General features: G+C 42.8%; 1 protein-coding gene across 3 annotated transcripts in view; it reads right to left on the bottom strand.

Annotated features, from left to right (window-relative positions):
- Positions 1 to 2,012: 2,012 nt before the first annotated feature.
- Positions 2,013 to 15,860, bottom strand: part of FGF14 (fibroblast growth factor 14) — a gene marked incomplete at both ends in the record, with an annotated part of 429,146 nt that continues 415,298 nt past the window's right edge. For all 3 annotated transcript variants that reach the window (XM_082498701.1, XM_082498703.1, XM_082498702.1), the window contains 2 exons: positions 2,013 to 2,149; positions 11,937 to 12,135. In XM_082498701.1, the coding sequence (XP_082354827.1) occupies positions 2,013 to 2,149; positions 11,937 to 12,135 (336 nt within the window). The remainder of the gene's footprint in view (positions 2,150 to 11,936; positions 12,136 to 15,860) is intronic.

Genomic DNA, 15,860 nt, shown 5'->3' with positions numbered 1-15,860 from the left:
CTGGCCTACAGGAAAAAAAAAAAAAAAAAAAAGAGTTTATCTAGAATTTAGCAGCTTTACGGTAGCCTCCTTATAACGTTGCTTATAAAAAGAGAACACATTTGAAAACTAGCATGAAGAGTTGATTCAGACTGAATCAGTTGTTCAGCTGAGCAGACAGGGAGTTTGAAATAACCGGCGGTCTCTGGTAGGGACTTCAGCACAAAGATGTGATAAAACAAATTGCCAGAAATACAATGCTAAAAAAGGAATGGATGATTTCCCTTTTTTTTTTTTTTTTTTGTCTTTAAATATCAAGGTAACATTGAGAGGCCAAGAGAGCATTGCCGCACAGTCTTCCAGACTGAGGTACAGTTTGGTCCTTGTTGCCCTTTCCGAGAAACAAATATCTTCTTAAGCATACAGAGAGTACCCATATTTTTAGTCTTCTGAAAGCCTGTGACTAAGCGCGCAACACTTCAGTGGCATCTCTGTGGCATTCTCTAAATCTTCTCCCCTCCCCTCCCCAACATTGGTTTATCGTTCACAAGTGACAAACTCAAAGTGTTGATCGTGTTTCTGGTAATATGATCCAAGGCTTCAGTTTTATAATGTTTTTGATTTCTTCTAGGTTCATGTAGGAGAAAGTACAGTATACAGAGATCAAGGCAAGGCACCTTCAATCTAGCAATTTGGTGGGCATATTATCCTAGGAAGCTGGGTGGAGGTACGTACTGGGATATCAGTGAGATACATAGGACCGGACTTTGCATGCTTAGCTAAAAATAAAAATAAAGTTTTGTAATATGTCCAGTTTTAAAACTTTTTTTTTCTTTTAAAACACCAGAAATATTAAACTATAATTTGTAACTACCCTTTGCATTGGTGCTGCAAAAAAGAACACAACAACATCCTTGCCCATGCTTTGCTAAGTAGGTGTGGGATTCAGCCAAAAATAACAATGGCATTAAGTTCAGTTCCTTAAAAACAGGAAAGGATAATATTTGAAATGGATTTAGGTAGCGCAATTCTGGTTAGTCTTACTTATTTATTTTTTTTTATTGGTGGTGGTTGTTTTTTCAAACAATGAAGATTTAGTAGATGAAAAATGAGCCTTAATTCAGGCCTACAAGGCCTACAAAATTCTTTGGACCCACTTTCCCAAAAATGAGTGGGTCTTGCTCGCTGGGCAAGGCAAATGTTACCATTACCAGTAAGCCTGTGATATGTATAAAACACACACACAAAAAGAAACTATAGGGGGATGCCAAACACTCGTTTCAGAAAACTTCCTGGTGGTTGTGTTTGACACTCTTCCCTCCACTATAATGCCAACCTCAGAAGCACAGTATCTGTTACTAAAGAGTATTCACATTTAATCAATATTGTAAGCCAGAGACGACAATCCTATTCTTTATAGATATAATTTGTAATAATAGATTTTTGAAGGCTTCCTGATTCCCTGATTGCTTTCAAAACTAAGCCACCGGCAACACTTAAGTTATAGAGAAACACAATCCCTGCCAAAGGTCACAGACAGTGGAGCGAGCAGCCTTATAAAAAAGGGAAGAAGAGAAATCCATAAATAGCACAGGTTTACAGCATCTAACTAGAAATTACTTGATTATTTGTGTGCTACAAAATAGAACTTAAACACATGGATTTTGCTGAAACTGGACTCAAAAAGGGATTATGGGCAATTGTCAGCAGGCAAGGTATCAAGTGTACTTGTGAAGTATGTCATTCACATGAAGTGTCACAGTCACAGAAAAGATATTAAAAAGGCATTCCAATATCTGGTAGGGCATTCCATGGTCTGAGTTTAGCTGGTTCATCCAGGTGTCTTCTTGTTGTGGGTGGAGCTACATGTTGAGATTTATCCGCTTGCAACAACTCAGTTCAGAAACAGCAACGGGCAAGTCTGTGACGTGCCGCAAGCTGATCCACAGACACTGCAGAGGGGAAGTCTGGCAAGGATAAATCGCTCAACTGTACTCGGGACTCAGTAAGTCACAACACCTGTGAGGATCTGGCTATGTCGTCTTACTCTTGTTAACTGGTTTGCCGCCATTCATTATTGCAGATGCACTTGTGCTTTTACTTGGAGTCACCCCAGCCTTTGGCACTGTTTCTCCAATATCATGCAAAGATGGTTCTCGATACATGGCAACTGCAGGGAGAAAAGAGAAGAGGAGAGGCATTTTTAAGAACGTATCTCGTTTAAGAGCTCATCTCAAATAGGATTCATTTTCTACAATAACTGATATTGTAATGTAATCCATATTCCTCTTGCATGCGAAGGAAACTATTTACTTTGACAGATACTTGTTTTGCACAACTGATAGCTTTGCTTGACCCTCCAAATTTCTCACTTCTTCTCTATCTATCTGACTTAAAAACACAGTAGGAAACTGGATGCTTGCTTGTTTTATGGAACTATAGAAGCCTTGGAAATGAAAACCTACTGTTCTGTCTTTGCATGAGACAGACACAAATATGTGTGTGTGTATATACACATCCCTTAAATAAATATTCTGCAAGTTTTTAGAAGTAAAATATGATGAGATAAGACAGATGGTATTTAACAAATGGGATCATACAATACAGTTGTCTAGACTTAAGTGGGTTTTTTTAGTCCTACATTGCAAGACTAGGCTTGGGGCCAGTTCTACAAAGTTATTTGTACATCTGCCTCTCAAATCTGAGGACCTTGGCCGTGATCTCTTCAGGTGTGTCCTGAAGAAATGTCCGGGATGGTGCTGCGGAGAGTACACAAAAGGTTTGGGTTTTTTTCTTCCTCCTTTCCAAAAACATATGCAGTAGCCACTGATCTCCACTGAGTGTAAAAGTGCAGAAAACTCCAAATTAAACTATTAACTGAATTCTTAGAGGAATTAAAAGTTTGCTCCTGGGCTTCAGTCCATATCTAACCACTTTAAATCCTTTGAGGAAAATACATGTGTTCAATTACACAGTTCCAGCATTAAGCTGCCTTAATGATTAATGCTCTTGGATAATTCAATTTCATTTTCCATGTCACTGAATCAGGTAATATTTCCACTTATATCTAACTTCAGTAGCATTTATTTATATCAGAGCAACATTAAAAGAGATGTCAAAGCAGTCAAAGGAATTAATCATCACACTATGATTTCGGGACTGGCTGTGTGGTGCCACAGAGAGCACAATCCCTTCATCCCTTGGCTAATTAGAGTAGGAGGCAGGAGCATCAAAGTAGTGACCTTGATCTTCAATGGTGTGAAGTTTCATAATAAATACTAAGGGCCCCATAGCATCATTAACTAATCAAATACTTGTTCTAACATTTCCAATGACATAATCTAAATCCTTTTTATGGCTTCTGAAAGTCTGAAATTAAACATCTTCTCTAGAGTACGTAAGGCTGGTTATGATCTATGCCTTCAGAGTCAGCCCCCATAACTGTGTTTAGGACACTTTGCTGATCAATTAAAAGAGCTTCATGAAATAACACCGTGACCTACAAAAATATTAAGTTGAATAACATGAGATGGAACTGTAAAGTAAGGAATTATATAGCAGAGCTGTCATACTTGATGACTCTCACGGGCGATGTAAAGCAAATTATTTCTAAGCCTTGTCTAAGCTATTTTGATAGAGTCTGACTGTCCAAACATTAATGAAAAAGTCACTTATTTCTTAATCTATATGAATTGATGCTGCTTTTAAAAATGCACTGGCTTTCCCTCCCTACAATTCTTATAATTTAATTGTCCTGGTTTGAGGTAAAACAGAACCAATTTTGTTCAGTAACTTCGCTTCTTAGCTGGGCCTCTTCTAACAACTGAAATTAACTGCATATTGTGCAGACAGTGTTCACTCTCTCAGAGTGATAAGGCCAATGTTTATAGCTGATGCCCAGGCATGGGATGCAGAGAGGACCTTGCTTATACTTATTGCCATAACACCCAAGGCCAACCAACTTTGTTATTTGCCACGTTGGAGGGTCGGAAGCGGAAAAGCATAGTGGGGTCCCACCTGCAGGGAGGAGCGGACAGGACAGGTGACCCAAAACTGACCAACAGGGTATTCCATCCCATCTGCCTCATGCTCAGTATAAAAGCTGAGGGACCGAAGGGTCACGGGCTCTTCCTTCAATGGCCGACGTCTGAGGAGGACTCTCTCTCTCTGCCTGTGATCCCAATCCTGACTCCAGATCCGGAATCCAGTTCCCGTCCATCACTGAGTCCAGCCTGGGACTGCCCCAGTGCCAGCCGGTGACGTGACTGTCATCTCGGGAGCTTGATACGGTTTTGTATATATTTTTCATTATTTCCTTTTATTTTATTATTAATATTTCATTAAAGTAGTTTAGTTTCTTCTAAACTCGTAAGTCTCTTTTTCCTCCTCTGCCTCTCTCTTTGTAGAGGGGTAGAGGGGAGCATCTGTCGGTCCCGTCTGGGGTCCCTCGGGTCCCCAGTGGTGGATTTGGCCTAAACCACGACAGATTAATTGGCGCCCAACGTGGGGCACGAACAGTGCTCCACCAGAGCTGTGATAAATTGTCCAAATAGTTTGAATTCCAACTTGCTCAGAGATTAGAACAGACAGCTTGCATTATGTCGTTCTTAGAGGAAATCATGTATCATGCCTTTAAACAGCTTTGTTGGACTTTAATGCAGTCAGCTTGGTCTAACCTGTCAAATGTGTTGCAAACTTCATTTATTCTTTGTCTTTTTATGCGAAGGTTTAAAGGTGCTATGTTGGTGTGGTTCGCAATTCAGATGTATAACACGATGAGTTGGGTAACGGCTCTACCTGTATATCTCGGGCATCAGGTGATGGATTCTGTTATTAATTATACTGTCGGTTCTACCTGGGGAATGTTTACTTCGCCCTTTGATACTTATGCTAATGTGACACCCTCAGAGCTGGGGCATGGAAACCTTCTGGGCTCTGAGGATAAGGACTGGTACCTTGTTAAGATCGTGATTTTGTTGTCGGTGCTTCTGAATGTGGTGCAGGGGTGGTTTAATGTGAAACATCTGTGCAGGGGGAGCTATAGGGTACCGTGCGCTGCCGCCACTCAGACCCGCGCAGCCGCTCGGCGATCTGCAGCGGCACAAACCGCGGCCCCGCCCGGCCCGGCCGCAGCCGCCCCCCCCAGAGCAACGGCAAAACCGGCAGCCGCCCCCCCCACCGCATCGGCACAGGCGCCTCCGCCGCCGCCGCCGCCGCCGCCTGCAACGGCACCGGCACCGGCACCACCGGCAGCCGCCCCCCCCACCGCAACAACACCGGCCCCTCCGCCGCCCGTCCCGGCACAAGCTACTGCAGCCACTACAACCAGTACCAAACCTACTCAAACTCCATCAAAATCGGTACAAGCTGCCCCGGTAACCAGGAGGAAGAAGAAGAGGTCAACTCCTTCCCCTACCCCTTACGACAAAGACCACCTCAAGTCAGATAGCTTGGGGGAGGGTTCTGAAGAAGATCCAGGGGAGGGTCCTTCAAGACCAGATAAGGGAAAGAGACCTTTGAAAACAGACAAAGGCCAGAGTCCTTCTAGAGCAGATGTTGGAGAGGCCCCTTCTAGGGCAGCCTCACCACAGGAGGACTCAGATGTAGAGGTAGTTGTTAAATCCTTCTCTATGAAAGATCTGAGAAATATCAGGAAGGACTTTAGTCGTCATGAAGGTGAAACACTTGTCTCCTGGTTGCTCCGATGCTGGGATAATGGGGCAGATACCCTAGATTTAGATGGCAGAGAAGCTAGGCAATTGGGAAACCTGGCCAAGGATGGAGGTATTGATAAAGAGATTGGGAGAAAGACAAGCACTCTCAGTCTCTGGAGGCGACTGGTGTCAGCCATAAAGCACAGGTATCCCTTTAAGGACGATATCGAATGCCGTCCAAGTAAATGGACCAACATGGAAAAAGGTATTAAGTACCTGAGAGAAATGGCTGTGCGAGAGGTGATTTATAGTGATGGGCAAGTGATTGTAGACCCTGATGAAATGCCATGCAAACAATCTATGCTAAAAAAGTTTGTACAAAGTGCACCATCAACATATTCCCACACATTGTCAACAATGGTCTGGGGAGGATCTGATACTGACACACCAACCGTAAATGAAGTGGTTAATAAGGTACGACAGTATGAAGACAGTCTCTCTCGTCCCTTTTCTGTGGCAGCCATAGAAAAGCTGACTGTGACCACCGAGAAAATGACTGAGAAAATGACTGAGAAGCTGACTGTGACCACCGAGAAAATGACTGAGAAACTGACTGAGAAAATAGAGCAAATGACCCAGAAATTAGTTGAGCAAACCGATAAACTGTTTGATAAACTAACCAAGGTGGAGGAAAAACTCCATTCTTTCCCTGTACAGACTCATGTTGCAGCTGCTAAGAGGAAACGCCCTCCTACTCAAGAGAAAAAACACCCTCCGACTCAAGACAAATCAAACCCGATGCGAGATATCCTGTGGTTTTGCCTCTGTGAATATGGAGAAGACATGAAGAAGTGGGATGGAGAACCTACCTCAGCCCTACAGGCACGGGTGCTTGAGCTGCAAAATGAAGCAGGTAGAAGAAAGGATTCTTACAGGAAGAAGGCTGCTCCAACCTACGGTAGGCGATCCTACGGACCAGGTAGGAACCAATATGATAATCGTAGGTACTACGGTCAACATTAGAGGTGCCCTGCCTCCAGCCAGGAGGAGGAGAGGGACAACCGAGTTTATTGGACTGTGTGGATTCGATGGCCTGGCACATTAGAGCCACAAAAGTATAAAGCCCTAGTGGACACTGGTGCACAGTGTACCCTATTGCCATCGAATCATAAAGGGGCAGAAACTGTCACCATTTCTGGAGTGACAGGCGGATCTCAAGAACTGACTGTATTAGAGGCTGAAGTGAGCCTAACTGGGAATAAATGGGAGAAACACCCCATTGTTACTGGTCCAGATGCTCCGTGCATCCTTGGCATAGACTATCTCAAGAGAGGGTATTTTAAAGACCCAAAAGGGTATCGGTGGGCTTTTGGTATAGCAGCTGTAGAGACTGAGGATGTTATACAGCTGTCTACCTTACCCGGTCTTTCAGATGACCCTTCTGTTGTGGGACTGCTGAGGGTTGAAGATCAGCAGGTGCCAATTGCTACTGCCACGGTGCATCGACGACAGTATCGCACCAACCGAGACTCCCTGATTCCCATCCATAACCTGATTCGCCGGCTAGAGAGCCAAGGAGTGATCAGCAAAACTCGCTCACCCTTTAACAGCCCTATATGGCCAGTGCGAAAGTCTGATGGGGACTGGAGATTAACAGTAGACTATCGTGGCCTGAATGAAGTCACACCACCACTGAGTGCTGCTGTGCCAGATATGCTACAACTTCAGTATGAACTGGAGTCAAAGGCAGCCCAATGGTATGCTACAATTGACATTGCTAATGCCTTTTTCTCTATTCCTTTAGCAGCAGAGTGCAGGCCACAGTTTGCTTTCACCTGGAGGGGTGTCCAGTACACCTGGAATCGACTGCCCCAGGGGTGGAAGCACAGCCCTACTGTTTGCCATGGACTGATCCAGACTGCACTGGAGAAGGGTGGAGCTCCAGAACACCTACAATACATCGATGACATCATTGTGTGGGGTAAATCAGCAGAAGAAGTTTTCCACAAAGGTAGGAAAATAATTAAGATTCTTCTGAAAGCAGGTTTTGCCATTAAAAGAGGTAAGGTCAAGGGACCTGCACGAGAAATCCAGTTTTTGGGAATCAAGTGGCAAGATGGCCGTCGCCAGATCCCAATGGATATAATTAACCGAATAACATCTATGTCCCCACCTACTAACAAAAAGGAAACACAAGCCTTTTTAGGTGTTGTGGGTTTCTGGAGAATGCATATTCCAGGTTATAGCCAGATTGTGAAACCTCTCTATGAAGTGACTCGAAAGAAAAATGAGTTTATGTGGGGCCCTGAGCAACGACAAGCCTTTGAGCAAATTAAACAAGAGATTGTGCATGCAGTAGCCCTTGGACCAGTCCGAACTGGACGGAACATTAAAAATGTGCTCTACACCGCAGCCGGGGATAATGGCCCTACCTGGAGCCTTTGGCAGAAAGCACCAGGGGAGACTCGAGGTCGACCCCTGGGATTCTGGAGTCGGGGATATAAAGGCTCCGAGGCCAACTATACTACAACTGAGAAAGAAATCTTGGCAGCATACGAAGGAGTTAGAGCTGCTTCAGAAGTAATTGGTACTGAGGCACAGCTCCTCCTGGCGCCCCGATTACCAGTACTGGGCTGGATGTTCAAGGGTAAAGTTCCTTCTACTCATCATGCCACCGATACTACCTGGAGTAAGTGGGTTGCCTTAATCACGCAGCGAGCTCGAATAGGAAACCCAAATCGCCCAGGAATCGTAGAAGTGATCACAAATTGGCCCGAAGGCAAAGACTTTGGGATGCCACCAGAGGAGGTGGTGACACGTGCTGAGGAAGCTCCACCATATAATGAACTCTCAGATAATGAGAAACAGTATGCCTTGTTTACTGATGGGTCTTGTCGTATTGTAGGAAAACATCGAAGGTGGAAAGCTGCTGTATGGAGTCCTACACGACGAGTCGCGGAAGCTGCTGAAGGACAAGGTGAATCGAGTCAATTTGCAGAGGTAAAAGCCATCCAGCTGGCATTGGACATTGCTGAACGAGAAAAGTGGCCAATACTCTATCTTTATACTGACTCATGGATGGTGGCAAATGCTCTGTGGGGGTGGCTAAAGCAGTGGAAGCAGAGCAACTGGCAGCGCAGAGGTAAACCCATCTGGGCTGCTGAGCTGTGGCAAGATATTGCTGACCGGCTAGCGAACCTAGTCGTAAAGGTACGTCACGTAGATGCCCATGTACCCATGAGTCGGGCCACTGAGGAACATCAAAACAATCAGCAAGCGGATCAGGCTGCTAAAATTTTCCAGACAGACTTGGACTGGGAACATAAAGGTGAACTATTCTTAGCTCGGTGGGCCCATGACACTTCAGGTCATCAAGGAAGGGATGCAACATATAAATGGGCACGTGACCGAGGCGTGGATTTAACCATGGACGCTATTGCGCAGGTTATCCATGACTGTGAAACATGCGCCGAAATCAAGCAAGCTAAACGGTTAAAACCTTTGTGGTATGGGGGACGATGGCTGAAATATAAATATGGGGAAGCTTGGCAAGTTGATTACATCACACTCCCTCAAACTCGCCAGGGTAAGCGCTATGTGCTTACAATGGTGGAAGCAAGCACAGGATGGTTGGAAACCTATGCCGTACCTCATGCCACTGCCCGGAATACCATCCTGGGCCTTGAAAGGCAAGTCTTGTGGCGACATGGCACGCCAGAAAGAATTGAGTCAGACAATGGGACTCATTTTAAAAACAATCTTATAAGTAATTGGGCAAAAGAACATGGTATTGAGTGGATATATCATATCCCCTATCATGCACCAGCTTCTGGGAAGATTGAGCGATACAATGGACTGTTAAAAACCACCCTAAAAGCTATAGGAGGTGGAACCTTTAAAAATTGGGACAAGCATTTACAACAAGCTACCTGGTTAGTTAACACCAGGGGATCCATCAATCGAGCTGGTCCTGCTCAGTCAGACCTTTTACATATTGTAGAAGGGGATAAAGTCCCTGTGGTGCATGAAAGGAATTTGTTAGGGAAAACTGTTTGGGTTTTCCCTGCTTCAGGCAAAAGCAAACCCATTCGTGGGACTGTTTTTGCCCAAGGACCTGGATGTACTTGGTGGGTGATGCTGAAGGATGGAGAAGTTCAATGTGTACCTCAAGGGAATTTAACCCTTGGTGAGAACACTCAATCCTGAGCTGTATGATGCTGATCACTACATAATACTAACAGTGTTCAATAAGTGTTTTTCAGAATAACACAGTGGTGATGAAACCTGAGCTAACTTCATCAAGTGGCGTCCAGCAAGCTCTTCCAAGATGAACATGCTACCCATGGGCATAAACCACAATGAATTTTGTACCATCTTTCCTGCCCTGAGAGGAGATCCTGCAATCATGAACTAAATGGACTTAAAATTCTGTATATAAACATAAACCATAGATGAGTGACCTGCATATATCCATATCATATATAACTGTGTGTGTAAATTTGATGTATAAAAGTAATAGTAATCTGAGCAAGATGCAAATGGTATGGAATAAGGGGTGGAATGTCCTGGTTTGAGGTAAAACAGAACCAATTTTGTTCAGTAACTTCGCTTCTTAGCTGGGCCTCTTCTAACAACTGAAATTAACTGCATATTGTGCAGACAGTGTTCACTCTCTCAGAGTGATAAGGCCAATGTTTATAGCTGATGCCCAGGCATGGGATGCAGAGAGGACCTTGCTTATACTTATTGCCATAACACCCAAGGCCAACCAACTTTGTTATTTGCCACGTTGGAGGGTCGGAAGCGGAAAAGCATAGTGGGGTCCCACCTGCAGGGAGGAGCGGACAGGACAGGTGACCCAAAACTGACCAACAGGGTATTCCATCCCATCTGCCTCATGCTCAGTATAAAAGCTGAGGGACCGAAGGGTCACGGGCTCTTCCTTCAATGGCCGACGTCTGAGGAGGACTCTCTCTCTCTGCCTGTGATCCCAATCCTGACTCCAGATCCGGAATCCAGTTCCCGTCCATCACTGAGTCCAGCCTGGGACTGCCCCAGTGCCAGCCGGTGACGTGACTGTCATCTCGGGAGCTTGATACGGTTTTGTATATATTTTTCATTATTTCCTTTTATTTTATTATTAATATTTCATTAAAGTAGTTTAGTTTCTTCTAAACTCGTAAGTCTCTTTTTCCTCCTCTGCCTCTCTCTTTGTAGAGGGGTAGAGGGGAGCATCTGTCGGTCCCGTCTGGGGTCCCTCGGGTCCCCAGTGGTGGATTTGGCCTAAACCTCGACATTAATATAAAGGGATTGACATATAAAGCGTCAGTATTGTTGAGAGCTCATGAAAATACTGTGAGCTTTTGCAAGACATGGGAAGTACAGAGGCATCAACTTGAGTTCAAATGTGAAGTTAAAACATAGGATTATTTGGATTCTTTCCTTAGAATGAAACTTGAAAACATTTAACAAACTCATTCCTTAACCAAAAATTTTACGTTAAAATGTTAAAAGAAACGGAACAGCTAACTAAAGCATTACTCAGGCATGTGTTTTCAGATACTATGTAATGAGATAGATACTTTTCAGAATGACTGAGGCTATGCGTAGCAATAGTATCAATGAAATTTGGAGTGGCATCAGGACAAGAAGCAAAAAGCAGCACAGGTTTATAAAGGCCTGCAGAATACATAGGATAACCCAAAAGTTCCAAGATATAAATGAATGTATTTTTCAGAGAAAGCATGACATCATTTAGTGTGAAAGGTTAGTATCACATTTATTTGCTTCTGTCTTGGTTTTAAGGCCAACTTACACAAGTTATGTGCATTACATCAACTGGCCAAGTAATACAGTATGATTTATTTTATAGCGAGACCTTTGTGTTTTGCATTAGAAAGCTTTTACTTTGAAATGCTGACATTTCATCCATTCCCTTTATAACTACCAATTATCCTACAATATCCTTTCATTCTGCTTAATGAAAGGACTGTTTTCTCACTGTAAGACTCACAACAGCTTTTGTCCCTACCAAGAGAATATTTTAAAAACAGCACAATGCACTTCCGCAAAAGATTTCTTTTCTTGGAAAATGACCTCTTAATCCCTGGCAAAAATGTTTTTACAAATGCCCTTTCTAGCATCACTATTCCAAAGCACAAAACCGCTCCATGAATCTTGGGGACTGTCATTTGGAATGGCCCCTGTGCGGGGCACGTACATTCATAGGGTATTTTAGAAACCATTCCCTTTTCTTCTTACGGGATTTATAGGAGGATCTGCCAGCAAGGGACTGAGCCTCACCTTCCAATGGCTTGGGTAGAAAATGAGCTGCTGGTTTTGTTTTCTTCACTCTGTTTCCTTTCATGACCTGCCCTTCTTTGTTCAGCCCCAAGAACCAGGCCCTCCCGGACTCCTGTTGTCTGTAGAGCATGGATGAGTAGATTACATAATAATTTTCAAAAACAGACTCCTTGAATTTGCACTCCGGTGTAAAAAGTTCCTGTGGGAGGAAAAGTAAATGTTAAAAGTTATCTCTAAAGTGCGGGTTCTGTTTTGTTAACTTACAAATGCCTCTTGATAAGTTTAATATACATCTTATAATCGGGTTTTGCTTTGAGCCCAGGAGACCTGTCTTCCTCTAGATGACTTCCAGATGAAGTTATTTCACCTCCAATGGATGCCTCTGTTTTCCCATCCGTGCAACAGGGATAGTGTATTTTCAAAGTACAGAGGAAGCGACAGAGCTATAAAAACACTATTTAAAATACAGGAATAATTATTATTGTGCTTATTTTTCTGCTAGGATATTCTTGTAAAGAATAAGAAAGTCTATGCTAAAAGAGCATTAATGAGAAAACAGTTGTTCAGTTTTACCATACTAAATGTAACAAACTCCCTCCAACATTTTATAACAACTAATACTTGATGCTTAAAAATTGTTGCTGCCAACATATTAATATATATATATATATATTTTTTCCTAGAGCACACACACAGCCTGAAACACCCCAGGAAAACACTATTTTGATGTACAAGTTTATGTACAAAGAAATGTAATTCCTATTGACATCCTTGGTGTTCATCCCAATACTGGTAACCCTTCCAGAAGTCACATCCAGTAACAGAGCAGTTGTCCTTAACTCTTACTAAGGTTAACCTAGAACAAAGTTCTGGAGCCCAGTAGCCAAATTAATTTTTTTTTTTAATAACACAATTAACAGTAACAAAATAAACAGTGTGAACATATGTTGAGACAGAGTTTACCAAATTTAAAACAAACAAACAAACAAACAAAACCCAGCAGGTTAGCACACAAATAAAATCACATTTCAAATATAAGGAGAAAATAGGATTCTGTGTGAATGTGTGTTTCAGTCTTTGGACCTGCCTGCTGAAACCTGTGGAAGATAGTCCCTTCATAAAAGGAGTTAGATGTGGGAAAGGAGGAGGTGGCTTGCTGAGCTTTCAGAGCACAAAGTTTTCAGCCCTGAATCCTTTTCTCATATTTATATTTTTTCAGTTATCTTTCCCAAGAAGTAAAAATCTGGAAATGTCATATATTTTTACTTCTCCATTCACAATATTTTCCTTTTGGTTTTGTTGTTTTTTTTTTTTTTCTCCATTTCTTTTTGCTCCTGGCCCCATGCAGTACTGAGTTAACACTCAGCAGGTAATGTGTTTTCAGGGTCTCTATGCCGTCCCCAGCTGCCTATATATTGTAAGAACTTCACAGCTGTGTCTGTCACAGATTTCCTTTCTGGAAATCTAAGTCCTTAGAGACACAGTTCCCCATACCAGAAAGCACAGGTGAAGGGCTTTTCTCAGTCTGCACTAAATGCCACTTAGTGCACAACCAAGTTCTCCCCATGGTTCGGGGTACACGGTATTTGTATTGCCATGGCTGAAGTTACCACCTGTAAGCAAAGCCGCCTGATGGATACCAGGCATACTATTTGCTTTTTCAATTATGGAGCAGCTTTTAACCTCAAATAAAAAGAATTAGTGTATTTAATCCAGCAACAGATGAAAAGCAGTTACTGCAGCAGCTGGGAAATAATTTGCGAACCCTAAAATAGGTTGCTTTGTCTGTGTGAGCAAGTACACTTAAGTGTCTATAGGTCACACGCATTTACAGGATGCAAAAAAATATTCTCTAATGTATGCAATGGCCATCTTTTCGCACCACCACTTCTTTACCACCTATGTGCACAGCTGTATTTACTATATACACCTGCAGAAATGCAAATACAGTCTGTACTAGAGGCACCGACAGCTAATGACGGGAAATACCTTAGCTGCACCTTCTCCTTGGCCACAGGGCTTTTTCTCTCTCTGTTCCAAGACTTTAAGACATCTGTTGTTTGTATTACTCTCCTTTCTCCTCCACTGATTTCAAATCACAGTAGGGCTCAAGGAGACTCAAAATAAAACCGGGAGGCAGGGTGGCGTGCTAGAGGGAATGCCTGTTAAAGCCTAGCACGAGCATTTACATGCGAGTCATGTTCCTCGGCTGTTGAAACAGCAGATGCTAATCAGGAAATGCCTACACAGCTCTCCTTATTACCTGCTTCACTGCAAATGCTACCCCCTGTGTTCCCCACTAAGTTTTACTTCCTTGTAAAGCTCAATTACCATAAACACTACTTCTTAGCCAATATTCACTTTTTTTTTTTTTTTTTTTTGCTATAAACAAAACCTTTTTGTCATTCCATGCTCCCCCGTACTAGAGATGGTTGGCTGCCTGTAAATGCTATTTGCGTGTTTTCCCAAACAATATCCATTAGGATACTGAAACAAGATTCCTTCAAATCATATCCCTCCTCTGAGTCAAACCTGGCTCTTTCTCATTTCTTTGGCACGTACAGTAGTGTTTCTGACAGCACAGAGCATATGAAGCAGTAGGTATTTACTTTACCGAGTCAAAAAAAATGGATTATGTCAACACAATAACTTGGCTGCTCCTGGCTACAGATAGACTGGACAAACTGGCATCATTACTATTTCTTAGTTATGAAAAGCATAGTAATAGTCTGCTAATTTTTTTTGGCATGCAAGGAAGAGCCAAACCTGAATACTGTATTCTGCCCAAAAGTACTGCAGCTACCCTACTCCAGATGTCTGGGTAGTGTAACAGCTTTGGACAGGGTTTGCTTTCTTCCAGGATATTAGGATGCAATTCTGCCTGGGATAAACTCTCAGTCAAAAGGTCACTTAAATAAATGTTACTGTAAAGCAAGCTAATAGTTCCACCCATGTAGGGAGTGCTCATGAATGAAAATTAGGCACCTGACGATGACTACGCTGAACTGCAGTCAACAGTTCCTCCGAGGAAAGAATTACTCAGAAATCGGTACCTTCCCTGGAGCTCAGGTGGAAACTGAGTATTTCTAAGTAAGTTAAGAGTGACGTCTAAAGCCCTGCCTCAGACACCATCTCAGCTGGTGGAAAAGCTGTAAACACCTATATTTTCTCCAGTAAAGCAGACATAACACCTAAAATGCTGTTTCTGCATGTACCTAGGACAAATCTAGATCTGTATACCTAAAACCCAACCCAGTAAGAACTCTCAGAAAATGACTGATGTGCTAACAGCACCGACTTTAAAAAAATCATCCACAGACATTATTCAAATCCATTGCTGGAGGGAAAGGCAGTACAATGGCATTTTGTAAAAGAAACTCAATGGTGAGGGCACTCCCCTAGGCTACCTGCCTATCTGTACCCAACCTGAAGGAATCCAAATCTGCATCTGGCTGACATGAATCATTGCGATCTTCTCTGCAAGAATGACTTTTTGGGTTTTGATCCCAGGACATTTTGTATTAGGAAGTGAATGAATAAATTGCAAAACCAGACATGACTTGCAAACAAGAACTTGTGTTCAGGATTTCTCTTCCAAGGTCAGTGCCCAGATTTAACCCGTAGTCTTATATAAAAGGTGTTTTTCTCTTGTCAAAGCAACATTTTAAAAATAAAGTATACACCAGCTGCCAATTTCCAAAACCCCAGGAGTGGGTTTTGGCTGTAAACTGCAATCTGATCCAGCTTCCTGGGTCCTAGAGAAATGAAGGATGTATTAAATTGCACCTTGCTGAGAAGAATTTTCACTTGGATATTTTTGCCAGCTTCCCATCAAGCTTTTGCTTGATGTGAGTCCTGTTTCGAGATGTTTTAATTCTCCTGGTTGCTCTAGCATTAATAAGGATCACAACACACAGGTTGTGG

Source organism: Vanellus vanellus (genome assembly GCF_965231255.1).
Source record: "Vanellus vanellus genome assembly, chromosome: 1".
NCBI lineage: Eukaryota > Metazoa > Chordata > Aves > Charadriiformes > Charadriidae > Vanellus > Vanellus vanellus.
Note: the sequence above shows the minus strand (reverse complement) of the source record. Positions and strands in the feature narration are given on the sequence as shown.